General features: G+C 43.1%; 1 protein-coding gene across 7 annotated transcripts in view; it reads right to left on the bottom strand.

Moving 5' to 3' along the window:
- The window catches only part of LOC125881571 (partitioning defective 3 homolog), a 420,073-nt gene that overhangs the window by 134,348 nt on the left and 258,854 nt on the right, over positions 1-26,871 (bottom strand). For 5 of the 7 annotated variants that reach the window (XM_049564735.1, XM_049564734.1, XM_049564733.1 and 2 more), the window contains 3 exons: positions 21,674-21,860; positions 9,687-9,835; positions 4,133-4,171 (listed from right to left, as the gene is read on the bottom strand). In XM_049564735.1, coding sequence (XP_049420692.1) covers positions 4,133-4,171; positions 9,687-9,835; positions 21,674-21,860 — 375 coding nt within the window. The remainder of the gene's footprint in view (positions 1-4,132; positions 4,172-9,686; positions 9,836-21,673; positions 21,861-26,871) is intronic. The other 2 variants (XM_049564740.1, XM_049564736.1) reach the window with 1 other exon arrangement.

Here is a 26,871-nt window from a genome sequence, read left to right as displayed (position 1 = left end):
AGGCACAAACTCATGACATACACACATCTATGTAAGCTCTTGGACATGTTTAAAGTGGCCTAAATGAGGCATGACCTGCTGCTGGGTGATCACAGCGGATCTTTAGACGGAGGGTTGCACAGCCAAACACAGATTAGGCAAAGAAAATAAACCCCCATCATTCAAAGAAAACAATTTGTAACTGTTGTTTGGAGCAGCCCCTTCAAAATACATGCGTGTTAGTGTATGAGAGATGGCGGCAGGAAGAGAAAAGACACGGAGCAGTGAGGATACACAAAGGCTGTAAACACAGAGCATGAATGAGTGGAAAGCATAAAGGGACGGTTCATTCCAAAATCAAAAATACATATTTTTCCTTTTACCTTTAGAGCTATTTATTAATCTAGATCGGCCATAGACATGTCTGCCTTCTCTCTAATACAATGGGACTGGCTTGTGGTGCTCAAAGTGCCAAAAAAGATACAGCTGAAAAATTCAACAACAATTTCACCCTCCAGAAATCATGATTCGGTTACTCAAGATAATCCAGTCTTTGATGTGAGCAGTTTCATGTAGGAACTATTTTCCCTCATCCAAAATACACCCAACAACCGTATCACTGCACAGAAGGAAGCCTGCATCTACAACTAGCTCACCTAGCACCACTGAGCTAGCTAACGTTACAGCTCAGCCAAGGAGGACGCCATTACATCTTGAGCTGTTATGAGCACGAGCCTCTCGTCCGTGAGGAGATGCGCGCTTCTTTCTGCGCAGTACTACGGTTGATGGTGTAGTTCAGTAGAAAGAAAACAGTTCCCACATGAAACTGCTCACAACAAGGTCTGTGGATTATCTTGAAGAACCAGATCATGACTTCTGGAAAGGACATGGCTACTGAGTTTCTTTTGGTGCTTTGAGCACCACAAGCCATCTAGTTCCATTATATTCAAGAGAGGTCAGACATCACTACGGCTGATATCTCCAACACTCAGCAACTCACACCAAAACTATCTAACTGGATAAAAAGCGCTACATGTAAGAGGAAAAATATGTATTCTTGATTTAGGGGTGAGCTGTCCCTTTAAGAAAGACAACGCTGTGCAGAAATGCATATAAGCTGTTCCTGTTATCATAATTTCACCAGTGGCAGCTTGTCTCTTGTGTTGGCTGAACCCCTTTGCCTTTCTCTTCCTGATCCCTTAACCAAGCAAACCTGCAGCAGCTCACTATGATTAGCCAGCTATCTGAGTCTCACAGTTCAAACACACACCATCTAGACAGCTTGTTGGAGAGGATAAATATTGGGAAGAGCAGAGACTGACTTCTTTATTTCAATCATTGTGTCATTTTAAAGAAACAGGAAGTTTTCATGTTACTTTTAGGACCTTTAGGGTCAAGAGGGCATTCGTCTTTCTGCTGCGTTTGCTACCAATGCACCCTTACTGGGAGTGTGAGTGCTACTCTATCATCCATGGCGACTATAGATCTGGTGTCAAACAAGTCAGATAGGCTAAAAGGTCAGCTGTTAGCCTGTGGTGTTGGGTTTCCAGACTGGTAAACGCACTGTTATGTCTTTAACACACCATTTTCTCTTCCTTTTTGTCAATGTTAATAAAAATGCCCGCTCCCAAGAGAACCTGGACTCAGTCCTGAAAGTGCCATTCAAATAAATGAACACCAATCCTATAATGCTGCATCCCATTTGGCGGGAGGAGCTCGTATGTGCGCCTTCAGGCTGCTTTGGACAGTAAAATGAAACTTTACTGTGTGCTACAAATGTCTAGAGAGTTAAAAGCTCTCTGGTTGCAGGAGCAGATGATTCATTTTACTGCTGAGTTGCTTAGGAGAGGTGGGCCATTTCTGATTACTATGACAAATTTTAATGCCAGGAAAGCATGCAAAGCCTTACAAGACCCAGCGAATGCAAGTAAAAATCATGTAATTCATTTGTTCAGAGGGAGTAATCTCATCACGCGAAGGACAAGAGAGGACGGTCCAAAGAAAAAACACATTATAAGGAAACATAGGCGCATATACAGCGTAGCAGGAAAATGTTGTAATTTTTCATACTATGTGGATAAAACTCAATCAACCCCGTGCAAACGCCATGTAAATTTGAGGTTTTTTGAAGCTTATGCATAAAGCCTGCCAACAGCGGACACGCAGAAGCCAGGGTGCATGTTTGACACAATGGGATTGCAAGTTAGAGCCGCACAGGATGCAACAGTTCAAGGGAACACAAATGACATCTGCTGTAATCGGAAACAGGGAATTATCCTCCCACTCCGTATTCCGCACCACGATCCCCTTCGCCATTGTTTCTAGTCTGCGTGTTGAATGACTGAGAGAAGCGCAGAGACAAAGAGAACGGGAGAGCGAGGCAAAGAGACGGAGTTTGCCCACAGACCCCGGCTGCCTCGAACCTGCCTTTGTTTTCATCAGAAGCAGTCCTGGCTCTCCTGGGAGAGTTTGACGGACAGCTCTCTGTATGCCAGTCTATTATGTGATTCCTATCACACAACAGAAGCCTCAGTGCTCTGCTCCTCATCTCCCTCTTATTCAGAGGGATGAAAATACATATTCCCCCATCGCATACAGACACGCGTTTGTCACTCCCCACACGTCTGGAGGAGAAATGAAAATCATCAAAATGAAATATACAAAAAGAAAGACAATCAAACCAAATAGGGGGAAAAGTGCACCTGGAATTTTGTCATGGCCGACGTGCTATGCTCCTTAGCCTGATTAAGGGCAAGGACAGTTAATTGCAGAAGATCCATTGCCATTAAACGTTAAAGGGGAGGTATGGCAAACTCCATGAATAAATCAGCAGCGGTTATTACAGGAACAGGAGCCCATAGTATAATTAGAGCAGCTAAAACTATGCTCCCTAGCCATTATTCACCACGGGCCCTTGCATGTAAAGATCTGTGTACAGACAGGGGCTCCATTACACATAATTTATTCAGAGAGCTGGGGCTTTAAGCAGGGCGGTAAAAGGGTAATTATGTTAAAAATAGCCTCCAAGGTGGTCGGGGGAAGGCCATGTCCAGGTATCCCAGTGAATGCGAGGCGTCCCTGGGTCGCTCAGGCTCCTATGTCTCTGCCAGTTGTGGATCATTAGCCCGACAGAGGACGTCCTCTGTATGCTGTGTCACAAAGGAATCATCATTACCCGGACTGGTTAATATCTCAATCAAGGATGCTGGATACTGTCCTGTGATTGTGCAGTTTTATAAACCCAATAAAAACATATTTTTAGATCTGTTCATCTCTCTCCAGCTCAGCCTACTCACTCAACTAGCTAAACTATTAATATGCAGAGGCTGGCAACTCCCGTGCCAAGTCTGGCAACCCACTGGATTAGAAACTGAATTGGCTGGATAAGGATGAGCTTGAAGTGCGTGTCTCTCATTCACCATCATTCGCCTATCAGTGACTACGCTCTGTTCATCTCTTAATATTTCTGCATAAATGTATTATCAAGTACCTGATATGGCATGGTGTGATATACCACATGGGACTTTTTCAAATATCCTTGCACACAACACGCAAAAGGCACGTTAGTTTCCAATTAGTGCTCTCGGAAATCACTCAAAAATATCCCCCCGTGACTCAGTCATCAGCTCATTCTGTGTTAATTTCATAGAGTGAATGCACTTTAACATGCTCCAACCAGAGCTCAAAACAGCCTGACTATGATGGATCAATTGCAGCGAGCTGAAGAGGCCAACTGGCAATGAATGTCTCGCTATTGCAAATGCCACTCCATCGCCTGGCTCCCTCCAGCCCTACACAACTCCTGGAGTAATGAATGTTTTCTTCAATCATTTGCACTGCAGAACGCGCACAATGGCACAGGTTCCCACATTAGTTGCCAAGTCTCTATTCAACACCATGCAACTCCCTCTCAGCAATATGAAAAACCTCTTTTGATCATGCTGCAATTACCTCAAACAACTCTCTCCTCCATATGCATCTAAAGGTGCCAAGATCACACAACCAATAATAGTTGGTTATGAGCTGGTTATGGAGAAAGTGTGGGGCTGCTTTTTGAATCTCTATTATTGACCCGCGGAGCCAGCTGAACAATCACGGTGGTCCATTGTAATAATGGTGACAGTATTGAGCTGGTCCAGGCATGGTTGCTTACCTCCATTGGTTCTTGTGCTGCAGTTAATCTCATCTGATACTGTTAAAGAGCATAAACAAGCATGAGTGGTTAGTGGCTTCTGGATCATGTTATTGAGCACATGCATAGCAGAAAGAGAAAGAATTAGAAAGAACAGGGCAGATACCCGATAGTTTGAGAACAGTAATCTAAGTATAACTGATATTATACTGAACAAAAGCTCAAACACAACACATGTTTTTCTCCCATTTCTCACTGGTTTAAGTGAAAGAACACTTTTTATGCACTCAATTGATATATTTCTCTCAAAATTTGTTGAGATCCGTGTAAGCACTTTAAAATGTGCAGTACAGCACACAGCACAATGCCACACACATCCCAAGTTTTGAGCTTGTTACTGTCATGCTGACTGTAGGAATGTCCACCAGAGCTGTTGCCGGTGAACTGAACGTTCATTTCACTACTACTTCACCAGCATCGTTCCTGTGAATTTGGCAGTACATCCAACCGGCCTCACAACCTTGGACCACATGCAACCACATCCAGGTCCACAAGGACACCACACATCCAGCGTCTTCACCTGCAAGATCATCTGAGACCAGCCACCCAAAAAGCTAATGCAACAGCTGGATTGCACAACCAACACATTTCTGAAACCCGTCACTGCCTCAGGGAAGCTCACCGCTTGCTTGACCTGACAGCGTTACATCTGTTAAGGTCATGTATGTCCTATTTTATTTTGATGCTCACCCTTGTCTCTTGTTTCAGGTACTTTACTTCCTGCCCCTGTGTGTTTCCCTCCTATGTGATTACCTGCCCCACCCTGATTGGTTTCACCCGTCCCTTTTTACTTATCCTCCCTTGTGTATTTAGTCCTTGTGCTGTCCTTTGTCTGTTGCCAGTTCGTTCTCAGTTGTTTGAGTGTATGCTCTAGCCATTTTTCTTTGTGTTTTCTTCATATTAGACCAGATTTTTGCATTTTTGACCCAGTTTAGGCCTTCTGCCTGTGGATACCTCTATTAGGAATGATTATTACTGTACTGACATCTTTTTTTCTGAGTCCTCTCTTTGTTGGCTCCAGTCTAATAGACAGCGGTTTGTCATTGTAACCGACTTATGTGGTTGTGAGGCCGGTTGGATGTACTGCCAAATTCCAGGAAATGACATCGGAGACAGCTTATTGTAGTGAAATGAACATTTAGTTCATGGACGACAGTTCCGGTGGACATTCCTGCAGTCGATGGCACGCTCCTTAAAAAAACAATTTTAGAGTGACCTTTTATTGTGACCATCTCCACGCACACCTGTGTCGTAATGATGCTGTTTAATCAGCATCTTGATTTGCCACACCTGTCTTAGAGAAGGAGAAGTGCTCACGGATCAACACGGATCTCAACAAAGTAGTGACCAAGAGAGAGAGAAATATATTTATTGAGTGCACAAAAAGTCTTTGACTTTAACTTAAACCTGTGAAACATGGGGGCAAAAACAAAAGTCCTGTGTTTAAATCTTTGTTCAGTGTACATTTCATGCAAGGACCTGTCAATCATGAGGCTTACAAAGCAAAGTGGCTGGAATGTGCTAATGTATTACTGCCAGCCGCGGCACCTCACGTCTCTTTCTTCCCTTTTCTTCCCTCTCTCAATCTTGTTCTCCATCTAAATGGGATTGAACCGCGGGGTGTCTGACCAGTTTAGCCTATTTCAACAATGATGGGCTTCAAAGTCATGAAATCCATCTGCTGATGTGATTTGTGAGCACCTGGAACCCGATTAAAAGGAGGGACAAAAATACCAAGTGACAGAATAAAATGAGAGTCTGCAGGGGGACAGCATTGTTGAGCATGTTAACCATTTAGTCAGCATGGCTTTGAAAGCGCAGAGCAGCTTTATTAAAGTGTTAATGGAAATTAGATAGGTATCCCCACACCCGCAACTTCACCCAACTTCTGAAGACAAACTTCAGTGTCCAACAGTGCGCCAGTGAAAGAGCTTAAGGATAAATGCTGGCACCATGTTCTGTGGCTCACTTCATGTTCAGTTCTATAATACATTACCCGTTGGCCATTTCTCATTGTGTGGCTTTGATGTAATAATTTCATTAAAATAATCAACATACTGTAGCAGTGTGCGCCTTTGAGATAAATGGAACTTATGTGACATCAGATTCAAACCAAATCACAATATGTAGCTTTCATTTTGAACACAGACTCCAGAGCTGGCGTTCCATGTATCGACTGAAACACTTCTCCTCTGGGAACTCATGTCAGTTACTAGAGTTATTATGTGAGGGGAACAAGTTAGTTATTTCCCTGCACCATCTGAATGCTGTGATGTTCTCACTGATGGATTATGATTTTATATTGGCGAGGATTTCTGTCAGCAGGATATTTCACAAACTCAATTGGGCCCTGAAAGTGGTGGAGGGGAATGTGGTTTTGAATTACATCTAACAACGCACACCCTGATCTGGAGGACTAAGACATAATAGAGCAATAATAGGGATTTGTAATACATCAATAACACTGGTTATCCCAAGAGTGAGGCATCGTCTTATGAGCAGATAAACTAGTCTCTTCTGTCAAAAACAAACTGCTGTTTTCTAGAACTAATCAAATTCACAAATAAATGCTGATGCCACTTTGGAACAATTAAGAAGCTTTTTTGATTAAACTCATTGATAAAATGTGCATTTGGGATGCTGAGAACGCCATCCTGGAGCCATGCTGTCCACTCTGCTCACTTCCTGTACTCTGTTATCTCCAATTATATTTTTATTCGACACTTAAAACATAATGGAAGAGATTTTTGTGCTCAACTAATTGCTCAGTGAAACCTATCCAGTGGCTAATTATTATCTTTCTCCTAAGCAGCACTTTCCGCTGGAAGTTTGTGTTGACTTTGTGGAAAAGTTTTGAGGGTGGACAAAGAGCTAATACAGGGAAGGCGGACCCCACAGAGCTGAGTGCAGTGGCCCGAACGTGTATCAGTCTGTGGGAGAGACAAAGATTTCCACAGGTCTCTGGGCTCCATGTGGAATGGAGTTGGCTGTTATCTGTTATGATTAGCCAGTGATCCGAGAGAAGGCAGCGTCTGCTTCAGCCTCAGTGGGAGAGGCTCTGAACTCGCACCATCCTCTTCCTTAGATACAGTCTGTGGGTTTGAGGATGTGCTTGTGTGTGTGTGTGTGTGTGTGTGTGTGTGTGTACGTGCATGCATGTGTCTCACTGGCCTTCCCATCATTAGACAGCCACTAAAGAGGCCATTGTTCTCTTCCTACTTCTGTTTTACCCATGGTCCACTGGACACAGGGCCATGGGAGATGAAGGCCAAAAGAGGAGAGGTGGTGGCTGGACAGCACTGAAGGACTGTGTTGTGTGTGTGTGTGTGTGTGTGTGTATGTGTGTTTCTCTTTTTTAAAATCGTCCTCTTTTTCTCACCACTGTGCCTCTACTGAGGCAGCTGGAAAATGTGACAAAAGCTGAGTGGTTGAGGAGTCACAGGTTACAGAGAGATCTAACCCAATCGCCAGAATAAATGTAGGCATTGTACGTTTCTGCACACCATGGGTACGGTATGTAACGTTTGTACGTCATTATGTAGCGGAAATGTTAAAACTTTGGAGTCAACATGTAGTTATGTTTCAGCACCACTTGGTTATTGTTAGAAAAAGATCATGTTCTGGCTTAAAATACCTAGTTTTGGTGGCACAGTGACAGTTGGAAAAGGCCGCAATGTCTGTATGCAGCTGGGTTGCCTAGGTGTCACTCCATCGACCATCCCCCTCACCTCCCGATGACATAAGTCACCTCATGTACTGTACATGTAAACAGAACTACATCACTTTAGAAACAGAAATGTACAATGCCAAAAGTTTCTGCGGCCGCTGGTACATCAACACTCTGGGGGTTTCCAACAGTCATTCCAGTTTTACTATAAATAAACCAACACTGGAGGCTAAAATTGAGACCCAAGATCCTTCTTGTAAACATTAATCATTGACCTAGTGTACTTGCCATTTTATTAGAGATTACTGTGGTATTCCAGGAGCATTTACTTTTGGTTTTCCCTGTAACTAAAGTGGTTTATTCTAGTCTACGAAAACTGTTCCCTCGTTTACAACCTGTCTGATTGTCTTACTGCTTGTATTTTTGCTACATCAGACTTTGTTGTAGTGATGTCACCATGGTCCCAGATCTCAACGACTACTTTTGTACAAAGTTACTGTAATTAGTAAAAATGGTGGCCAAAACTATGAAAAGATAATCAACTGAATATCTGTTTTAAAGGAAAAGTTTTTGGCAAATACACTTATTTGCTTTCTTTTAGAGAGTTAGACAAAATTTCTATCTCTCTCATGTCCGTATGCTAAATATGGAGCTACTGCCAGCAGCCAGCTAACTTAGCTTAGCACAAAGACTTGAAACAGGTGGAAAGAGCTAGCCTGGTTCTGTCCAAAGGTAAGAAAAAGTGCACCTTTAAACACAGGTACCTCTAAAGTTCACTAACCAATGAGTTGTATCTTTTTTGTTTGGTCCATAGAAAAACCAGTGTTTAAAAGCCATTTTACGAGGTGCTACGTCCCGAACTGTTTCTTGGTCAGGACCAGCATCCGTGAAAATTAAGTGGCAGAAAAAGGGGCCGTACACATGCCGCGTTTTTGTAAAGGTAAAGGTAAAGTTCCGCTGATTGTCACCTGAGTGTGTGAAATTTGTTCTCCGCATTTGACCCATCCCCTGAGGGAGCGGTGAGCAGCAGCGGCGCCGCGCTCGGGAATCACGTGGTGATCTAACCCCCTATTTCCAACCCCTGATGCTGAGTGCATCAGGGGTTGGATGCAGGGAGGTAATGGGTCCCATTTTTTTAGTCTTTGGTATGACCTGGCCGGGGATCAAACCCACGACCTCCCAGTCTCGGGGCGGACACTCTACCACTAGGCCACTGAGCTGGTCTCAAATTCATTGTTTTCAATGTAGATGTGTAGCAGGCATGCCCAAATGCCAGAACGATGCCATCAAGGTGTGCATGTGTTCCTGAGTGCCTATATATCAGGGCCAATGGCTGCGCTTCAAGATTAATAGAGTTCAGCTTTTAGAATGCAGCAGCGCGCACCACATGTTATGTTGTGGAACAACCAGTCAGCCGACAGATATCTCCCTTCTTCCATAAACATCAGTCTGTGGTAAATATGGAAAAGCTGATCATGTTCGTGCAGGGCTACCAGAGCTTTACATCTGTCCTTTGGACGATAGGCCTACACACATATAAACAGCCCTTGGAAGGAGATCAGTTGTGCACTCAGATTTCAGATAAATAGGCTATGATACGGTGCTTGTCAAGGTTGCTTAGCAACCTCAGATGCAACCTGCCGCTGTGCTCTTGAAACCTGGCTCAAAAACGCACAAAATTAGCACCCAGTGCCTGGTAGGTAACCCTCAGTAAAACAGGATTTGTGTATTAAAAAAGAAAGAAATAAGCATATTTCCCAAAGTGTTGAATGTTTCCTTTGATCACACACTGGACTCCATGCATGTATAATGTGTGTGTGTGTGTTTTAAGCACGGCACAGCATTTACCTAGATCCATGCTCTTGGACTTGCGCGCCTTGATGATCTCCAACTCTGCAGCATTTTCATATTGTTTGGTGCGTTTTTCCGACATGCTCTGGCGCCCAAAGCCCTCCCTCTGGAACGAACCATCAGCGTCTGCGTCTGGACTCAGCGAGCTGCAGTACATGAGGAAGAAAAGAAGTATTATAATGTTGCCATGAGACATTGCAAACATGGGGTCGTTCCAAAACCATTTCTTTAATCCTATGATTATCCAATTACAGATATATTTTGTAATCATAAACATGAAGCTGCAGTTATATTGCTAGGGGCCATCCTTATGGTAAGACTGGGAGATTAAATCCACCTATTAATATTCACACAACCCCAAACCACAGCCCGAAACACTCCATCACTATCAGATAATGACCATCGACATTCAATACTCACACACACGCACACAGTCAGTTTCAATCCTTCATTTCAATGACTAGTCTAATCAAGGACACCTCCACCTCTGCTGGGTGGGATCACGGCGCACTACGATTGGGTAGAAGAGAGGCCTGGTTGAGATGTGTGATAGCCCAGTGAGGTGAGGGTGCTCTGGGGTCATGGCCACTCAATAACCCCCCCTCCTCCTATATGTCTGGAGCAGAGGCAGAACCCGGCCCACCATAGTGCGCTCCCTTTAAGATCCTCTATCTCTGTCTGGATCTTAATTGAAAATCGGAGGGGAGTGCAGAAAGGAGGCTGGGAGAGGGGGACACTGGTATTTGCATGCAGAAGAGTGCATTTACAATTAAGGTGAGAACATCTTGCCATTTGACGGGAGACAGAGGGGAGGAGATGCAGTGATGGAGTCTAATAAATTGTATATGCATGAGAGGACACTGTTTCCTTTGTTCTGTTGTGATCAAACATTATAACCATTAAAAGGTGTTTATGTCTTTACCTCTAGAGATCCTTTAGGAGAGTGAAACTTCTGCATTTTACATCAGATGTTTCATCAAAAGGCTTGATCTCTCCTGTGATGGAGAACAGAGAGCTTTTGTCCTTAGCTGGAAGTTATAAAGTGGAGTCGTAGGGAGGAATATGTTTAGTTGACAATGTCTCCTCTTAGAACACATGCTCCTTCAAGAACCCTTCAATATTTGCAATATCACTTAACAGCGACTGCAGACCTGCTGGCACTGTTTTGCATGTAAACAATTCTTATTTGGGTTGTCAACCCCATTTAACAAAAGAGCCGCTTCATGTGTCACCGAGGGGCCGTCGTCAACGTGTCACTTTGCTGTCGACCATACCTGACAATCCCAACTAAGATCAGACCGCCTCGCAGGACCGACTCCATCTGACACAGGAAGAGAGGGAGGTGGAGCAGGAAGAGAGGAATGACAGCACAGATGTATTATTCATTTATTCATCATCCCTCGCTATTCTCCTCTCATCATTCCATGCCCACAAAAAAAACCCCAGCCTGCCCTCTCTTTTTCTGTCTCCGCAAATGTCATCTGTCGGAGCGTGACTGAGACGGTGCAGGAGAGAAAGGACGTATTTTCAGCCTGAATTTAGATTTCGTTCATTCTTGCCAGTGTCATGTTTTTTGGGCCAGTTGAACACCCGTAGAACGTAGACAAAGTGAGAGGCCAGCAGGTGCGATCATGCGCAGCCCTGTCACCCAGGTACAGAGAGTTGGCGAGCGTGTGACCGTTTGTGAGGGCAATTACGGACACAGGCAGTTTGTGTGGAATCACAACTCGGCTTGTCCGGGCAAAAGCACGGTGAGAAATCTGCGGGCGGTAAGAGTGAAGTTCAAAGCGACGGCCTAACGGTGGTGCAAATTCACTCGGTAGGAGTTCAGATCTGTTGGTTTAAGCTGGCGCCCATTTTAACACTGCCTCTGCTTTACTTTAGATCATGCAGAGCAATGACTAAATGCCCGGGTTGGGGATCCAGGGTGAAGAGAAGCAGGCAACTGTGTTGCTTTTAGCATACCTTCACGCCGGAGGCACCCGCTGTCTTAACTTGCACCTCAGGTCTCTGCGGCAGGAACTATTTGGAGGTGGCAGTAGCAGCACTCTTTTTAACTTGCGTCCTATTATAGCCACGCTGCTCCTACCTGCTAACACTCATCACAGGTTGCATGTGTCTTTGAACTGAATTGGATGCTATTCAGTTTTGTGAAATTTAAAAGCAACAGTATACATGCCAGGAAATAAGTGTAAAGCTTAATGTACTGAAGGCTTGGCAAAGCTAGTTTTAATCTTCGGGTCTACTTAAAGCTGACACACAAAGATTCACAGCTACTACAGTCCATTAATAGAAATACAGCACTCAATTACAGATCTTGTATTCACTTTCTACTGGCTATTAATTTTCCCATCGGAATGCTTGTTGTAATGAGATACTGCTTTGAAAGTCTCTTTGCTCTGATCCAGATGCTTCTTAAGCTCAACCACGGCCTACTGGTGGAGAGAAAAGCAATCGGAGGGATCCTAACTGGTTGAGCCTGTGAAGCAGAGACCCATACTGGACTTGGATGACCACTGAATTGCTCAATTTGATCACATCCTCAATGAAAATCGAATTGGATAGATGGAAATAAGAAATAGCTTGACCATGTGAGCGCCTCCCAGGCAAGTTAAATAATCTTTAGAGTGGCACAATTTCTTCCTCAGACCATCCGTCCAGTCCACGCCTCCAGCCTATCTTTAATAGTGGGCCCAATCCATTTGGATAATACATTCCCTCATCTCGTCTTTAAGCAGTGTTTAAAAGCAATTTCCACTATTCCGAGCAGATGCCTTCCACCCCGCTCAAAGTCCTCCCATCATCTAAAATTAACTAGCGCTGAGGATTGCTCACAGGCAAATCCGCAGCTTTAACTTGCATTTCACATCAACTTGTTCCTGTCTCCGTCTCTCTCGCAGGAAGTTAAATGTGTCAAACTGCACATCAGCCTTGTTGCTAAGTGGTGTGTGCTAAAAGCCGTCTGTGCTCACAATTTACAGGGTCGGTTTTTTTTTCCTTCTTTTTCTCAACTCTCAACCCTTTTTTACCCTCATTTAAAAAGGACCCCAAAGAGGTAAGCCTCAAAGTGTCCTAGTTCTTTGAAAAGTGGAGCTCGGTGTGATCGACTGGCGGGGGGGCTGTGTGCATTAAGTTTCAACGCCTCAGAGAGGGGGCAAGAGGTGGGGAGCGACGCCCGGTAAGGTGCTTCTGAAATGGTCCTTCTGAGGCTTGGAGGAGGCCGATTCAGCTGACCGCACGGATGCATAGCTGGGCCAGGGAGCTTGGAGCTGCCTTCAATGATTGCATACAGCCCTGCATGAGAAGTCTGTCCTGCCAGCACGTGCACCAGCAGACACTGGATTGTTGAAATAATTTATATGTTTCAGGGTGCACGCAGAGGTCCTCTCTTACATCTTTGTACAATTTTCTGAAAAATGAACGTACTGTAAAAAGTACGTCTCACATTACCACTTTAATTTCACTTAATTGCACCTATAAACCGTTTGACTTAAACCTGGGCATAAAGACCGTAAAATAAAATGGCTCCATCAGTGCCACACGGAGGAGCAGCTGCACCTTTGATTTGCTGCAATCTTCTTTTAATTGTGATGAAGTTGCAGAGAGAGACAGAGCGAGCGAACAAGATCAATTAAGACCTCTTTGTCTGTCGGCTGACTCCCGCACAGACCTCCTCATTCATTCCCTGCCTGCCGTACGGATGCTTTAATTGAGTTTCGCTGCACTGACCTCTCCGGTCTTCTCAATGGGAAAGCGACTGACAAGGACCAGGCAAAGAACATATTTGTGTGTGTGTGTGTGTGTGTGCAGGTTACTTTGGCTCCCACTCATGCTGAGATTCACCAACACCCCTGTCACATCGAGGCAGTGTAGGGCACACACACACATAGTACACAACACAGGAAGTCTTGGATAAACACACCCAAGGTGAGCGCAGATATGAAAGCATGTATGACACGCTTGTAGCAATGGTGCACCACTGAGACATGGTAAATATTCATAAAGCCAGAGGAGACTATTAGCATTTAAGGAAAAACAATGCCTGCAATTTATGTGTGTATGTGTGTGTGTACTACCTGGTGTAAAGTCACTATCAACTTAAATGGACATGTGAGATGAGTCAAATAGTGTGTGTGTGAACGCACTACAGGGCTGTTTGCATTTATATGTAGTTATGCTAATAGCTTGATGGGAGAAACACATGCTTAATAGAGCACTTGTGATTCTTAGTTACATTACTGATGATAGAGACTATTAGAGAGTCAACTGAAGTAGGCAGTCTGCCTGCAATGTTAGTTTGGAAGTTTGTTTGTTCGTGTCTGTGCAGACCTTTTCCACTTTATATGTTAATTTGTGAAATTGTTTACCAGCCAATGTGTATCTAAACACTCGTGAGACTGAGGGCGTCTGTGCTGCAGTGTGTATGTGTGTGTGTATGTCAGTGAGTGTGTATGTTTGTCTGGAGTCCTTTCCCATCTCTGCTGGTTGACAGACTGTGTCAGAGCTGCCTGGGAAATGATGTTTCCACCTGTGACACAGTCGAGTTCTCTCTCTTTCTTTCCCGCCGTCTCTCCCGCTGTCCCTTTCCCTTCCCTCTCACCTTAATGAGAATTGACACCTATCCTCCACTCTGTCAGCTACAGTACATCCAGATGAGGTCCAAGCCATGGGGACGGCGGTACTCTAGTTATCAAGGTTGTGGCAGTGCCCCTAGTGGTTCAAGTGAGGGAGTGGGCTTTCTTTTCCAGGGAGGTTACTGCTCTTCTACAAGCTCAGCTGTTGTCCTCTGTCGTCCGCTTACAGAAGCCTGAACGACATTCTGAACAGCGCATAGGGACAATAAAAGCATTTCTATTACTGTAAACTAGCATGCCATTTTCTTACATTTGACTTACTAGGGGAGAAAAAAGTTTCAATATTTTAGTGTATATGTTGAAATTGAGGAAGGAGTGTGATAAGTTTGGAACATTTTGCATCCTTGCAAGGTTATTTTATGATGATTTGTCTTGTTGGATGATTAGTATTCAGTGTTAATCCCTTAATTTAATCATTTGTGAACCTAAAACCTGCAGAATGAAACCTAAGGGCTTCAGTCATACAATTAAATCAATCATACAAACAACATTTAATTGAAGTAACTGCACCGTATTACTCATATCACAAGTGGCCTTTATCTGATGTTAACTGAACATGCATCCTCTCCTCCTGCAGGTGGTGAAACTTAATTCAGCTGGTGTGCAGGGCAGCTATGATAACAGTGGTTGGTATGGTAATAGCAGCCTGTGCGCCATAGGCTAGCTGCTAGTAGTTAGTTCCTGGCTCACAGTGATGTTGCGTAACGCTTCCTAAACTTCAGAGGGATGAGCATGCTGCGGACACCCCCGGCTTTTTTGTGCACTGCAGTGCCAACTCAGAGCGCTCTGCACTCTCACCTCCTCCCCTCGCTGGAGTTAGAAAGTGGAAATATCATTTTACCTGTCTGAATTATTCAGAGAAAATAATTGTTACAGTTTTTTATCGTTTGTGTATGCATTTATGAAAAATATATAATATATACATATATATATATATATATATATATATATATATATATATAGATAGATAGATAGATATAGATATATAGATATATAGATAGATAGATAGATAGATAGATATATGGTGGATGGTTTTCTACCTATCATGACATGACTGCTTGCTTTCACCAGAGAAGCTACTCAACATAACTGGCTACAGCAAATGATTGGTATACAGAAAACAACATAAACAGCCTTTTGTCCAGCGTTTTCTTATTTTCTCTTAAACAGAGTGTCTGTGTCCTTGTAGAGGGAGGAAGATAAAAACAAACTGTGCAGAGAAATATAGGTGATGATGAAAACTGACAGATGAGACAGACAGGTCAGACATCTCTCTGAAACTCGGTGCATCATTAATAACATGAAAACATAAGTTGTATTCAGTCAGCATGTTGAGTTGTAAGTGTTTTTTTGCTTCTCAGTTTTGACCGACTTGAAGGTTTAAATATCCTCAACTATAAGGATCATACAGTTTATCCTGCTGTTGCAGCCCCCCCTGTTGAAAATATGTTCCCGCACACACACCAGCTCCAATCACATTCTCAGAACAATGAAGCTCTCACATTATTTTAATTCTTACTAATCGTGCTATAATAACATTTACAAACCCACAGCTGAAGCCTTCTGCACTGTACAGTAATTATGTGGGAAAACTGTAAACTTCTGTTCACACTGTACTGTGTAATTACATGAGCTTAGCGCCCTTGTATTAAGTTATAGTAAGTTGTAATTACAGGAAGCAGGTTTAATAAAGTGCCATAAAAAGGCACTAATGTGGCCTAATGTTGCATTTTAATGGACCAAATATTGGATTTTTTTATCACAAGGCCACAAAAATGGTCGGTTTGTTATGTTTTTCTTCACTAGTACAGTTAGAAATGTTGTGGATCTACAAGGAGCTAAATGAAGAGAAAAACAACACACCGTGGCTTCACAGAATAAAATAGCATAAAGAAGCAGGTTCTGTTGTCGGGAGGAGACATATCAGTCTTTCAAAGAGGCTCATCTTCAAAGTCAAGTTGCTTTGCTTCAGTACTTTATAGGTAAGGGGTTTACACTCCTTGTGGTGCTTTTGCAAACTTCTCCTGAGAAGGGACTTTGTGTTTTGTTTTGTTCAGATGTTACAGCACAGGGAAACCTTGCAAAGACTTTTAAAAGCCTCTTTTGCTCCTGAAGGACAAAGTTGATGGCACCTTGCTGAGGATTAGAGAAAGCACCGAGAGGGCATTGTTATGAAAGGAAAATACCCATCCAAGTGTGGGTGCCAGTGAAGTGAAGTGAAGTGATGGAGGCTCTAGGTGCTTGACAATGTAGGCTTGATGCAGCTCGTGGTAAAGATGGTTTGAGTATCTCCTTATCATTGATCATCTTTAAATGATATCTTAATGTAATTCTCCGCAAGGGTTGTCCCTTATCACCAATCCTGTTTGTGATATTCATGGAGAGGATCTCGAGGCGCAACCGGGGGGAGGAAGGGGTCCGGTTTGGGGACTTCAGAATCACATCTCTGCTCTTTGCAGGTGATGTAGTCCTGTTGGCTTCATCCCACCATGACCTCCAGCGTGCACTGGGGCGCTTTGCAGAAGCAGTCAGGATGGGAGTCAGAACCTCCAAATGTGAGGCCATGGTTCTCTGTTGGAAACCGGTGGACTGCCCTCTCCGGGTTGGGGGACAGTTACTGCCTCAAGCGAGGCAGTTCAAGTATCTCGGGGTCTTGTTCATGAGTGAGGGTAGAATGGAGCGCGAGATGGATCGGTGGTTTGGTGCGGCTTCTGCAGTGATGGTGAAGAGGGAGCTGAGTCAGAAGGCGAAGCTTTCAATTTAATGGTCCATCTATATCCCAACCCTCACCTATGGTCATGAGCTCTGGGTAGTGACTGAAAGAATGAGATTGCGGATACAAGCGGCCTAAATGAGTTTCCTCCGTGGGGTGGCAGGGCTCAGCCTTAGAGATAGGGTGAGGAGCTTGGACATCTGGAGGGAGCTCAGAGTAGAGCCGCTGCTCCTTCGTGTCCAAAGAGTCAGTTGAGGTGGTTCAGGCATCTGATCAGGATCCTCCTGGGCCAAGAAAACACTGAAGGGATTACATATCTCATCTGGCCTGGGAACACCTTGGGGTCTCCCAGGTGGAGCTGGAAAGCTTTGCTGGGGAGAGGGACATCTGGGGTGCTTTGCTTGGAGCTACTGCTCCTTGGATGGATGGATAGATAATGTAATTTTTAACTGATTGCAAAAAGACAACTTTCTTTTTTGCACACTAACTATGCAAAAAGGAAAAGATATAGACTGAGACAGCAGTTAGAGGGAACAGATAGCCTACACCCTGCAACTGCACTTCATCAACTTCTGGGATGAGAACCAGGTGGAAACCTAAAACATTCCTTCAGCATCTCAGACGGATCTGCTTGTATTAGGAGCTGCCATGATTACACACTAAATTGTCTTTCTGACACTGTTCCACATTCCAGCCCTGAGAGGAAAAACCTTTATTCTTGCTTATCCAGATTATTCTGCTGTTATCTATTTTACTGTAAATCATTTGGACGTCCTCCTTCCTGTTTGGCTTAGGATTTAAACTAATGAAGGAGGAGGCAGACACCGCAAAGGGAATTAATGTGACAGGTCAGGACCTGGTGCTCAAATCAACTTAGTGCAGATATGCAAAGTAATAACTTACAACCTTTATTTATCCAGTGAAACCTGACAGAAGACACATGCTGTTTTCCATTACCTCCCTGAATCACACTCACACCCTTTAACCCTCCACACATCCTGGACTTACACACAGTCTTCTACATCTGGCTGACAAGTGTCCATATCAACACAACGGATTTAAATAAGTTTTGCTGTACCACCTGGTCTATTTGAACCAGCAGCTGTCTATTCACAAGCCACTCTCACTAAGCTTAACACTACCACCACCTAGCTCATAAAAAGGAGTAGCAGTATTAATATTAATAGTAATAAAACAGTCTATAATACAGCAGCAACAAATAAAACTTGGATATTTGTACATTACCATTTTAACAGAGATCTAAAAGCACAGGGCTGTAATATTTATAGCCCGTTTTATTATCATTTGAGGCCCGTAAAGCTGATGTAGCACAGCAACGCTTCATAGCAACAGGATGGCTCTGAGTACCTGCAAGAGAAGGCAAAACAGGCGTATGTCTTCACACTAACAAGAACCAGGTATGCGCACATACATAGAACACACATCCATTAGATATTGGCTAGGGATGTCAAGAAAAAAAAAAAAAAGTAGGTCAATTTATGTGTCTTGTGTGAGATGGGATTTCTGCCTCCAAAACAACCATTTATCTTGGGGGCCTGCACGTTAGCACACCAACACGTGGGCTATCATTCACTAGCAACCTGCTGAGGAGAGGACTGAAACTGAGGGAAAATATCACAGAGGGTGAGATATGAATGTATATTTATAAAAATTCTGAAAGAAAAGTGAGTATTTTCTCAAAGAATAGGGTCTTTAATTGATTTTTGTTTACATTAGCTGTTATTTACCTTCTAATAACCACCAACAGATGCTGAAATTACCTTCCGATTATCCTACATTAACAGAGTAAAGCAATAAATTAACTTCACAAGCCAACTGGCCTTGTTATTCTGTGTGTGAACAAAGTCACATACAGCGCTGGCACTGAAGAAATAAATTAATGTAGGGGAAATAAAAAGAGTCGGGAGAGAGAGAATCTTAGTTTGTTCAATTCTACTGGGTGAAAAAAGGACAAGAAGAGAAAGCGCCTGAATTACAATGATTTTACAAGCCAACCAGCTACTTTTGTGCTTTGTGTATGCACTGTAGGTGTATAGCTGTGGCCTTGGCAAGGCGCCTCCCATGAGGAAGGGAGGCTGCATAATACTGGAGGCCAGAGGTGAGACTTTCACGGCTCTGCACAATACATATTCAATACGTACCGGGCCCTGGCTGCACTGTTGCAAGAGCTTAATTAAAAAGTAACAGTTCCAATACATTGGAGTCTGGCTGACCCACATCCCCTGCTGGCTCAGTGTGCCTGTTAACGCTGTGTGTGTGTGTGTGTGTGTGTGTGTGTGTGTGTGTAGAAGGATGTTGGGGGCACTTGAAAAGGAAAATGAGAAACAGTAAAAGTCAGTCAGAAAGAGGATACACACTTGGTGCGTTTAAGCAGCTGTTAGCATTTGAGTGAAATAGAAAATGTGAAGGTGTGTGTGTGTGTGTGTGTGTGTGTGTGTCTTTGAGGACATGAATTATTCACAATAACCCAAGGCAGCGGTATATAGCACACTTCTGCCTGGTGTGCACGCGTCCTCCACGTGCATGTGTGCAAGTGTTTGTAAGCGCAGAGTGTGTAGAAATGGTGTGCGAGGAAGTCTGAGTGCAGTTCAGCCATATGCTGTGGACCTAATCCACTATGACAAACCTCTGACATCACATGAACAACAGGCATGCTGAGCAAATCTACTCATTCATAATAAATGAGAGAGGGAGAGGAGGAGAGAGTGGAGAGTCTCCAGGGAAGAAGAAATAAAAATACTAAATAAATAAATAAATAAACCGAGCATCTCTATTCGTGGCAGCCAGCATTTCACCTTGAAAATATGGGGAAAAAAATCAAGTCTGTGGTTCTGTTGCAGCATGTTACATCCAGCCAATCATAAGACAGAATAACAATTGTTATAAGATGAAAATGACTCAGTTAATCACAACCTACGTTAAGTGAAAAAGCAGTTCCTGACTTTATCATTCAGACGAGAATGAGGACATGATTGGATGTCTTGTCTTTGCACTTCCTGTGCCCGTACACTGCAACCATACAGGAATGAGTAATTAGAGTGAGTGATTATACCTTTAAGAATGAACAGCTATAACTTCCTGTGCTAAAAGGCAGCCATTAAGTGACAACAATAAAAGGGAAAGACAAGCACAGAGCAATGCTGTAGTGCTGAAGTCTTATTCTTTTTTTCTGGGTCTATAAAGGTATCTCTACATATCTGGTTGTGTCCCTAAAGAGATTTAGTTCTCTGACAAAGGTTGATGAGCTTCATATTTTATCATGAGGGTGCTGCAGTCTGTAGACAGAGTGTGGCGCTGAAATCCCAAGGGAGGTTGGGGTTAGAGAGGTGGAGGTACTGTGTGAGACCCTCTGAGTTTCTAACTCACAGTCTGACTGCTGCTGGGTCATCCATTATTTAACACACAAACAGAGCCACACATGTGCTTTGCCATGTACAGCTCACATACACTCACACCTTACACAACTACTACTTCCCTGAAAGTTACCAGCATCTTGGGAGTCTGACTGTAGCCCTGATGCAAAATTCAATTACTTTCCTGTAACAACTTTTTAGGATATGATATGAAAATGTCATTTCCTGGTTTGTTAAGGCAGATAGTGCTACTGAGGAAAGTCATCACACTATGTAACAAGGAAAGTTCACTCAGTAGAGTGCAGGTTTTCGCGAGGTGTGTCTGGGGGCACTTGGGAGGGGAACAGGAAGTGCAGGGCAGGCTGTGTGTCCAGGGTGTATGCTTGACAGTAGGGGGTTGAGGGGAAGATGATGTGCAGGTTAATCTATCAAGGTGTAACCAGAGTAGACAACCTCAAATACAATGTTCCTTTCCACTCCTAAATATAGAAGAGTTGAATCTCACTCAATTGTCCCTCTGGGCTCCCTTACAGTCAAGATGTGATGAAGATTACAAAAAACAGGGATTTATTCATCTCTAGTGGTGCCTAGCTTTAGTGGATCATTACATATCGGGTATGGAATTCATCTGCAGATGCTCCAGTTCAAAATGAAACCGAACTTTTCTGTGGATATCAGTTTTTGAGCAACAAAAAAAGCAAAAATGTGGCCTGCAACAGACCTGGCAAGGCTTGTGTTTTAGTCTTAACTGACTGCCGGAAATATCTTTCACCATGTGATTCTGTTGACAATTTGAGGACCCTAGTGGCTGGTTAAGGAGTGAGGTGTAAACAGTCAATGACGAGAAGTCCTTGAGAATGCATACAAAAAATATTAGGCTGACTGGTCCAGTAGTTAGAGAGATTAGCTGACAGACAGATGCAAACATGCACACAACCACACACAAGACTGAATGCTTACGCCTGGAAGAGATGGAGGTCGATTACTTGCAATAACTGAAAATGCTTTCATATATTCTTGTGATCAAGAGACATGATTTTCTGGTTTCCTGGATCAGTCTGGGAAACACTGCTCCCAACCACGCTGCTGCTGCAGTCCAGAAATGCAATGACCCACAAGTACCCTCGCCTACAAACCTACACTAACCTAACCTCCTGCATACTGAAACTGCAAATACAGAAAACATCCAGCCTTCTTCCATACAGGACCTGTCTGAAGCCCATCAAGCTATAAATAATTCAATCAACTCAACCCCCTGCTCACCATTCATTCTGACCGGGCAGGTCGTGAATCCAGGGCACTGGGTTCTCTCCCACAAAGCCCATGTCATCGTGGGAACTGGAGGACGATTGGTCGGAGAGGTGTGCAGGAAGCAGGGGCGGCCTATCGTCTTCGATCATCACTATGTCGTCCTGTGGCATGTTCACAGTCGGAGAGAGCTGGTAGTTACCTGAAGAAGAGAGAGGAGAAGAGGTTTTATAACACAACGTAGCATCACTTCTCAAGGTTTTCTTTAATTAGTGGTGGTCTGATAACAGATAGATAATCAGACTGAGAAAATATATGAACATGCTGGAACAAAGTTCACACACACTCCACTCCTCCACAGCCATGTTTGTGTAAGCACAATCATTTTGTCTTACTTTAGTAATTACCAAGATAATGCTGTATACATAGATAACTTTGGCTGAGATAAGTGTACTATGGAATTTTCATATCAGGACATGCCTGAAGGACATTAACGTTTCTATACAACTTTGCAATGCTGAACGCAGACACAGATGCTGTATAACAAGACAGTACCTGCTAAATGGTTGTAGGGTCATAAGACTCATGAAAATACACAAAAATGGACAGCACAGACACAAATGACTGATTTAATGTCTGTCCTCCAGAATCCAGTCTCTTAATGTCGCAGACAAAAGTTGTAGACCCGACTAGTTTTATCCATTCTCTTTCACGCTTCTCCAAGGACAAATATGAGCAGTAGAAGAGCTCCCCTGATCTGTATTCTGTCCTGTCTGACCCTCCCGCTGAGGACTTCTTTGAATCGCTCCTTTGCTGCTCCTCTGGAGTCAAAGTCAATGGGGAATGTGCTGTCGTGGCTAGCACTCAGCACCAAGGGCAGAAGAAGGGTTGTTCAGCAGCATGAGAAGTGGCATTACAATACAGAGGTGGAGGACTCACTCTGCAAATTTGATCAGCGCATGACTTACTATGGACACATGAAAGAAAGTCAGGACAAGTGGCGAGATTAAACTTTAACCACACACCTGCTTGCTATTAGATGTAGGTTTAGAGAAATGCTGGACTTCCTGTGGCTTTTGCTTTTGTTTCCATTATCGTAGAGCCGTTTTGCAAATTTAATAGCTTAGGAACAATTGTGTGTAATCACTAACAGCAGACAACAATATTTACCCTGGCAGGATCCCAACATGAATCTGAGAGGCATTTAATTTCACTGGGGCCCGGTGAATGATAAATGCATATTGTGGAAGTAAATCTGAGCACCAATCAACGCGGCAGTGAGGTGTGTAGTGCAGTTTAGTTAGTTGCAGGAACCAAGGATTATAAGAAAAACAGAGATACAAAACAAAACAGCTGCGCAGGGGAGGAACCGAGGTGGGCTGAGACACCCCGCCCACCCACTGAAGTCAAACTACAAACAGAAAATCAAGCAGAAATAGTGTAATATGTTCGGTTATTATTCATACATGTCAGGAGTCTTATCAGTGGCATGTGATAAAAGAGATTTATTATACCTCATGTGAATATATGTTTCATACTAAAGGCTTCAAATGCAGTGTTGGAGTTGATTCATTTAATAGTATCACTGAGATAATAACTCTCTTTGTAATTACCAGATTTTTTTTTTCATCTTACCAACATGATGATTATTTTATTCTCTTGAAACAAAACCTTAATTCAGCACAGGGCAAACTGCTGTATATCATGACTGGAAAACCTCCCCAAAAGCCGGCCCCTGTACAGTATGTGCACATCTGTTAATTAATTCTTTTGGAAGCCTCATCCCTTTGTCTATGGACTGCTCATCTGAACCAGTTAAGATGGCTGCCAACACTGTACAGGTGAAATGAAGGCCATTTCTCACTCGGGCAGCTTGACAGAGAACTATGGGTAATTGAATTCACCCTGTACTGTAAATCAGCAGGACTGCAGTAATGACAGTGATAAACTCCAGGAAGTTGGTTAGACTAAGCTGGACTTATCACCTTCAGAGCATGCACACCAAGTCGTGAGCTACATTGCGGCTGGGAATCTTTATTAATCATGTATCTTTAATCACATTTTCTTTATACTATTATCTGTGACATGCACATTTGTTGTGTTTGAAAATACAATAGTACCTCCTCCTTTGACCACCAATTCAACTAATGCAGTGAATTTCAGCATAATCATATAGGAGAGGATTTTCCTTGACACAACAGATACAGATATGTTGTACTGAACAGCCATATTGGCACATGTCACTGTAGTTACTGTGACAACTGTTCTAGCTCTATGGTGAAATCTGCAAATGGGAAAAAAAGATACATTTACTGGTGCAGTTTATGGCCATTACTGCTTGTGCAGGTACTGCAGCAGTGGAAGAAGCACTTAAACCTTCAAGTAACAATAGGACAGTGTAGAAATACTCTGTTATTAGTAAAATGTAAGGGCTGGCTCAGGCTTGCTGTGGACCAGCCCCTAGTTAGGCTGATATAGGCCTAGTCTGCCGCGGGACCTTCCGTGATACACTGAGCCCATTCTCACCTTCTCTCTCTCTCACGCTCTTAGATTAAATTCATGTCCTATTACTTCATGTCACTAACTCAGCTTCCTCTCCGGAGCCTTTGTGCCCCACTGTCTCGCAGGTTCCCTCGAATCACGGCTACGCTTGAATCGTGGGTCATGGTTGCACCGTTGCCGTGGTCCTGCCTGATGCCTCCTACTGCTGCTGTTATTATTAGTCATACTTCTACTGTTATTATACACATATGATCATTAATTTTGTCACATACATATACTATCATATATTAACATACACTTAAAACATATATACCACCAAAATACTATTATTACTAGAATATTACTACTAAAATTAATGTTAATGTAGCTTATCTCTCTGTGTCTCTCCCTCTTTTAATGTTTTATTTAATGTTTTAATGTCATATTGATCACTGCACATTATTATTTTGATCCGCTCTATACACACAGCATCTATTGCACATCTGCCCCTGAGGTTTCTACCATTTTCTTCCCTGTAAAGGGTTTTTTTCTGAGGGTAGTTTTTCCTTATCCACTGCGAGGCTCCAAGGACAGAGGGGTCTTGTATGCTGTAAAGCCCCCTGAGGTGAATTGTGATTTGCGACACTGGGCTTTATGAACAAAATTGTATTGAATTGAAAGGTCCAGCATTGAAATGTCTACTCAAGTAAAAGTACATGGCATTAAAATATAGTTTAAGTACCAAATGTAAGAGTACTCATTGTGCAGAATGGCTTATACCAGAATTATACTGCTGATATTATGTCACTGGATTATACCTATTAATGTATAGAGTAGCTTAAACTATTGAATGATAATTTGTATGTTAAGAATATTTTGTATTATATTTTCACTGCAACACTGCAACTAAGATAATTTAATAAATGTTGTGGAGTAAAATGCACAATATATGCCTCTTAAATGTAGTAGAGTGGAAGTATAAAGTAACATAAATTTAATTACTCAAGTTCGGTACAATTACCCAAAAACTGTACTTAAATAAAGTGACAGAGTAAATGTATTGTATTACTTTCCACCACTGATAATGTGTAAATGATCTGCAGAGTTATTATTCTATATACATTCTCTGTACTTTCTTGTTTTGTGTGTCTTATCCTGTGTACAACAGCCGAGTTTTGTCCTCAGAGTCCTTGCACAAGTCCTCTAAGCCAGTTCTCAAACACTCTTCCCTCTCCTCTTTGTCGTCAGTGTCTCTGCTTTACAGTCATTTTAGCAAAAGTGCGGCAGTGTCAATAAGAGATGCCCCGCGGTTGTGTGTCCATTGGGGCCATTCTCATACCAGCCTTTACTTTCTCTTGGCTTTCCCTGAGCACAGTTACCTCTCAGTTGCATCAGTGACACTGAGAGTTTCACTACAGTAGCCACCTGGAAAAGACACACCGTGAAGTGGTGATATAACAGGGAGAGCTGTTTCATTAAAATAAGTGTTGTAAGAGCTTGGGTCTGTGTTTCAAGTACACAAAACTTTCCTCTGCATTCCCAATACGCACTCTTTAGGACAATACATAACTCATTATCGCCTTACATTCACTCATGTCAGCAGACCACTTTGACTAACAGAGGACACAGTTTTAATTAGAAACTCGGCAAGCTTCCCTCTCCCGGCTTAATGAAATATTTCCAGTCAGGACCTCTTGACACAAGTGGCCAGCTCTGCAGATGAGGAGTTGTTAAAGTCATTCCACTTCACTCTTTACTAAGTAGCTAAAGGACACACGCGCTCATGCAATAAATGGCTAGTGGACAGGTATAGTTGGGGCCATGCTGATGATTTGAAAGGTGAAAATAATTAGAGAAACTGCAGCACTTGCTTTTCTGCAGCTGTCAGCGTAATAAGCATAGGGGGTAATAACCCACCCACCCCCAATGCTCCAATACAGCACACAATGTTAAAACAGATTTAAAGAGACGAAAAGAAAATGGAACAATGTGTTTTTGTGTTAAAAGGCTGTTAGGTTCATACAACTGACTGACTGGGCTGACGAAGATAACAAGCAAAAGGCAGAGTGCAGAAAAAGGCAAAGTCTGGAGAGGAAGAAGACTGTTCAGCACCTTCAGTGGTGTTTTGGCACAGTGAGGTGCGTATGGAGCTGCTCACTCACTGTTTTAACACCGTCATCTTTTACCGGCACCTCACAGTCGGCAACAGGGGGAAAAAGGGCAGGTGACAGCACCAGCAGAGACAGTTTGCTTCCTTTCGTCAGCCAGATCGACAGACGGTGCAAATGTGTGTGCCTGAGCTCGAACTAGTTGGAGGCATTTGAAAGTCAAGGTTGTTCATTATGAGGAGATGATTCTGAATGCAAACAAGTGCTGATGAAACATTCTCAGTGGCTTGTTTGTGGCTTTCTTTCATGCGCTCTGAGTGTTGTCTCTGTTGTTTACATCATTTTGCTCAGGGAAGGTCATCTGAGCTTATTGGTGTCCTTAGCTTTAAAGCAGCGTTTTACTCCTTAGTTCCCAAGCCCACTGGCACCCCAGTGAAATAACCACAAGCATCTAAACCTATGAGTGCTGTGAATGTAATTATTGTTTTCACCAAATCACACAACCGCTATCTTGGCCACAATCAACACGCTGTTATTCAGACTGTGATGACCTCGGCGATCCTTAAAACACTGGAGCCTTTCACTCAGTTCAGGGAATGAAAGCGAAAAAGAAAAAACAAGAAA

Source organism: Epinephelus fuscoguttatus, linkage group LG21 (genome assembly GCF_011397635.1).
Source record: "Epinephelus fuscoguttatus linkage group LG21, E.fuscoguttatus.final_Chr_v1".
Classification (NCBI taxonomy): domain Eukaryota; kingdom Metazoa; phylum Chordata; class Actinopteri; order Perciformes; family Serranidae; genus Epinephelus; species Epinephelus fuscoguttatus.
Note: the sequence above shows the minus strand (reverse complement) of the source record. Positions and strands in the feature narration are given on the sequence as shown.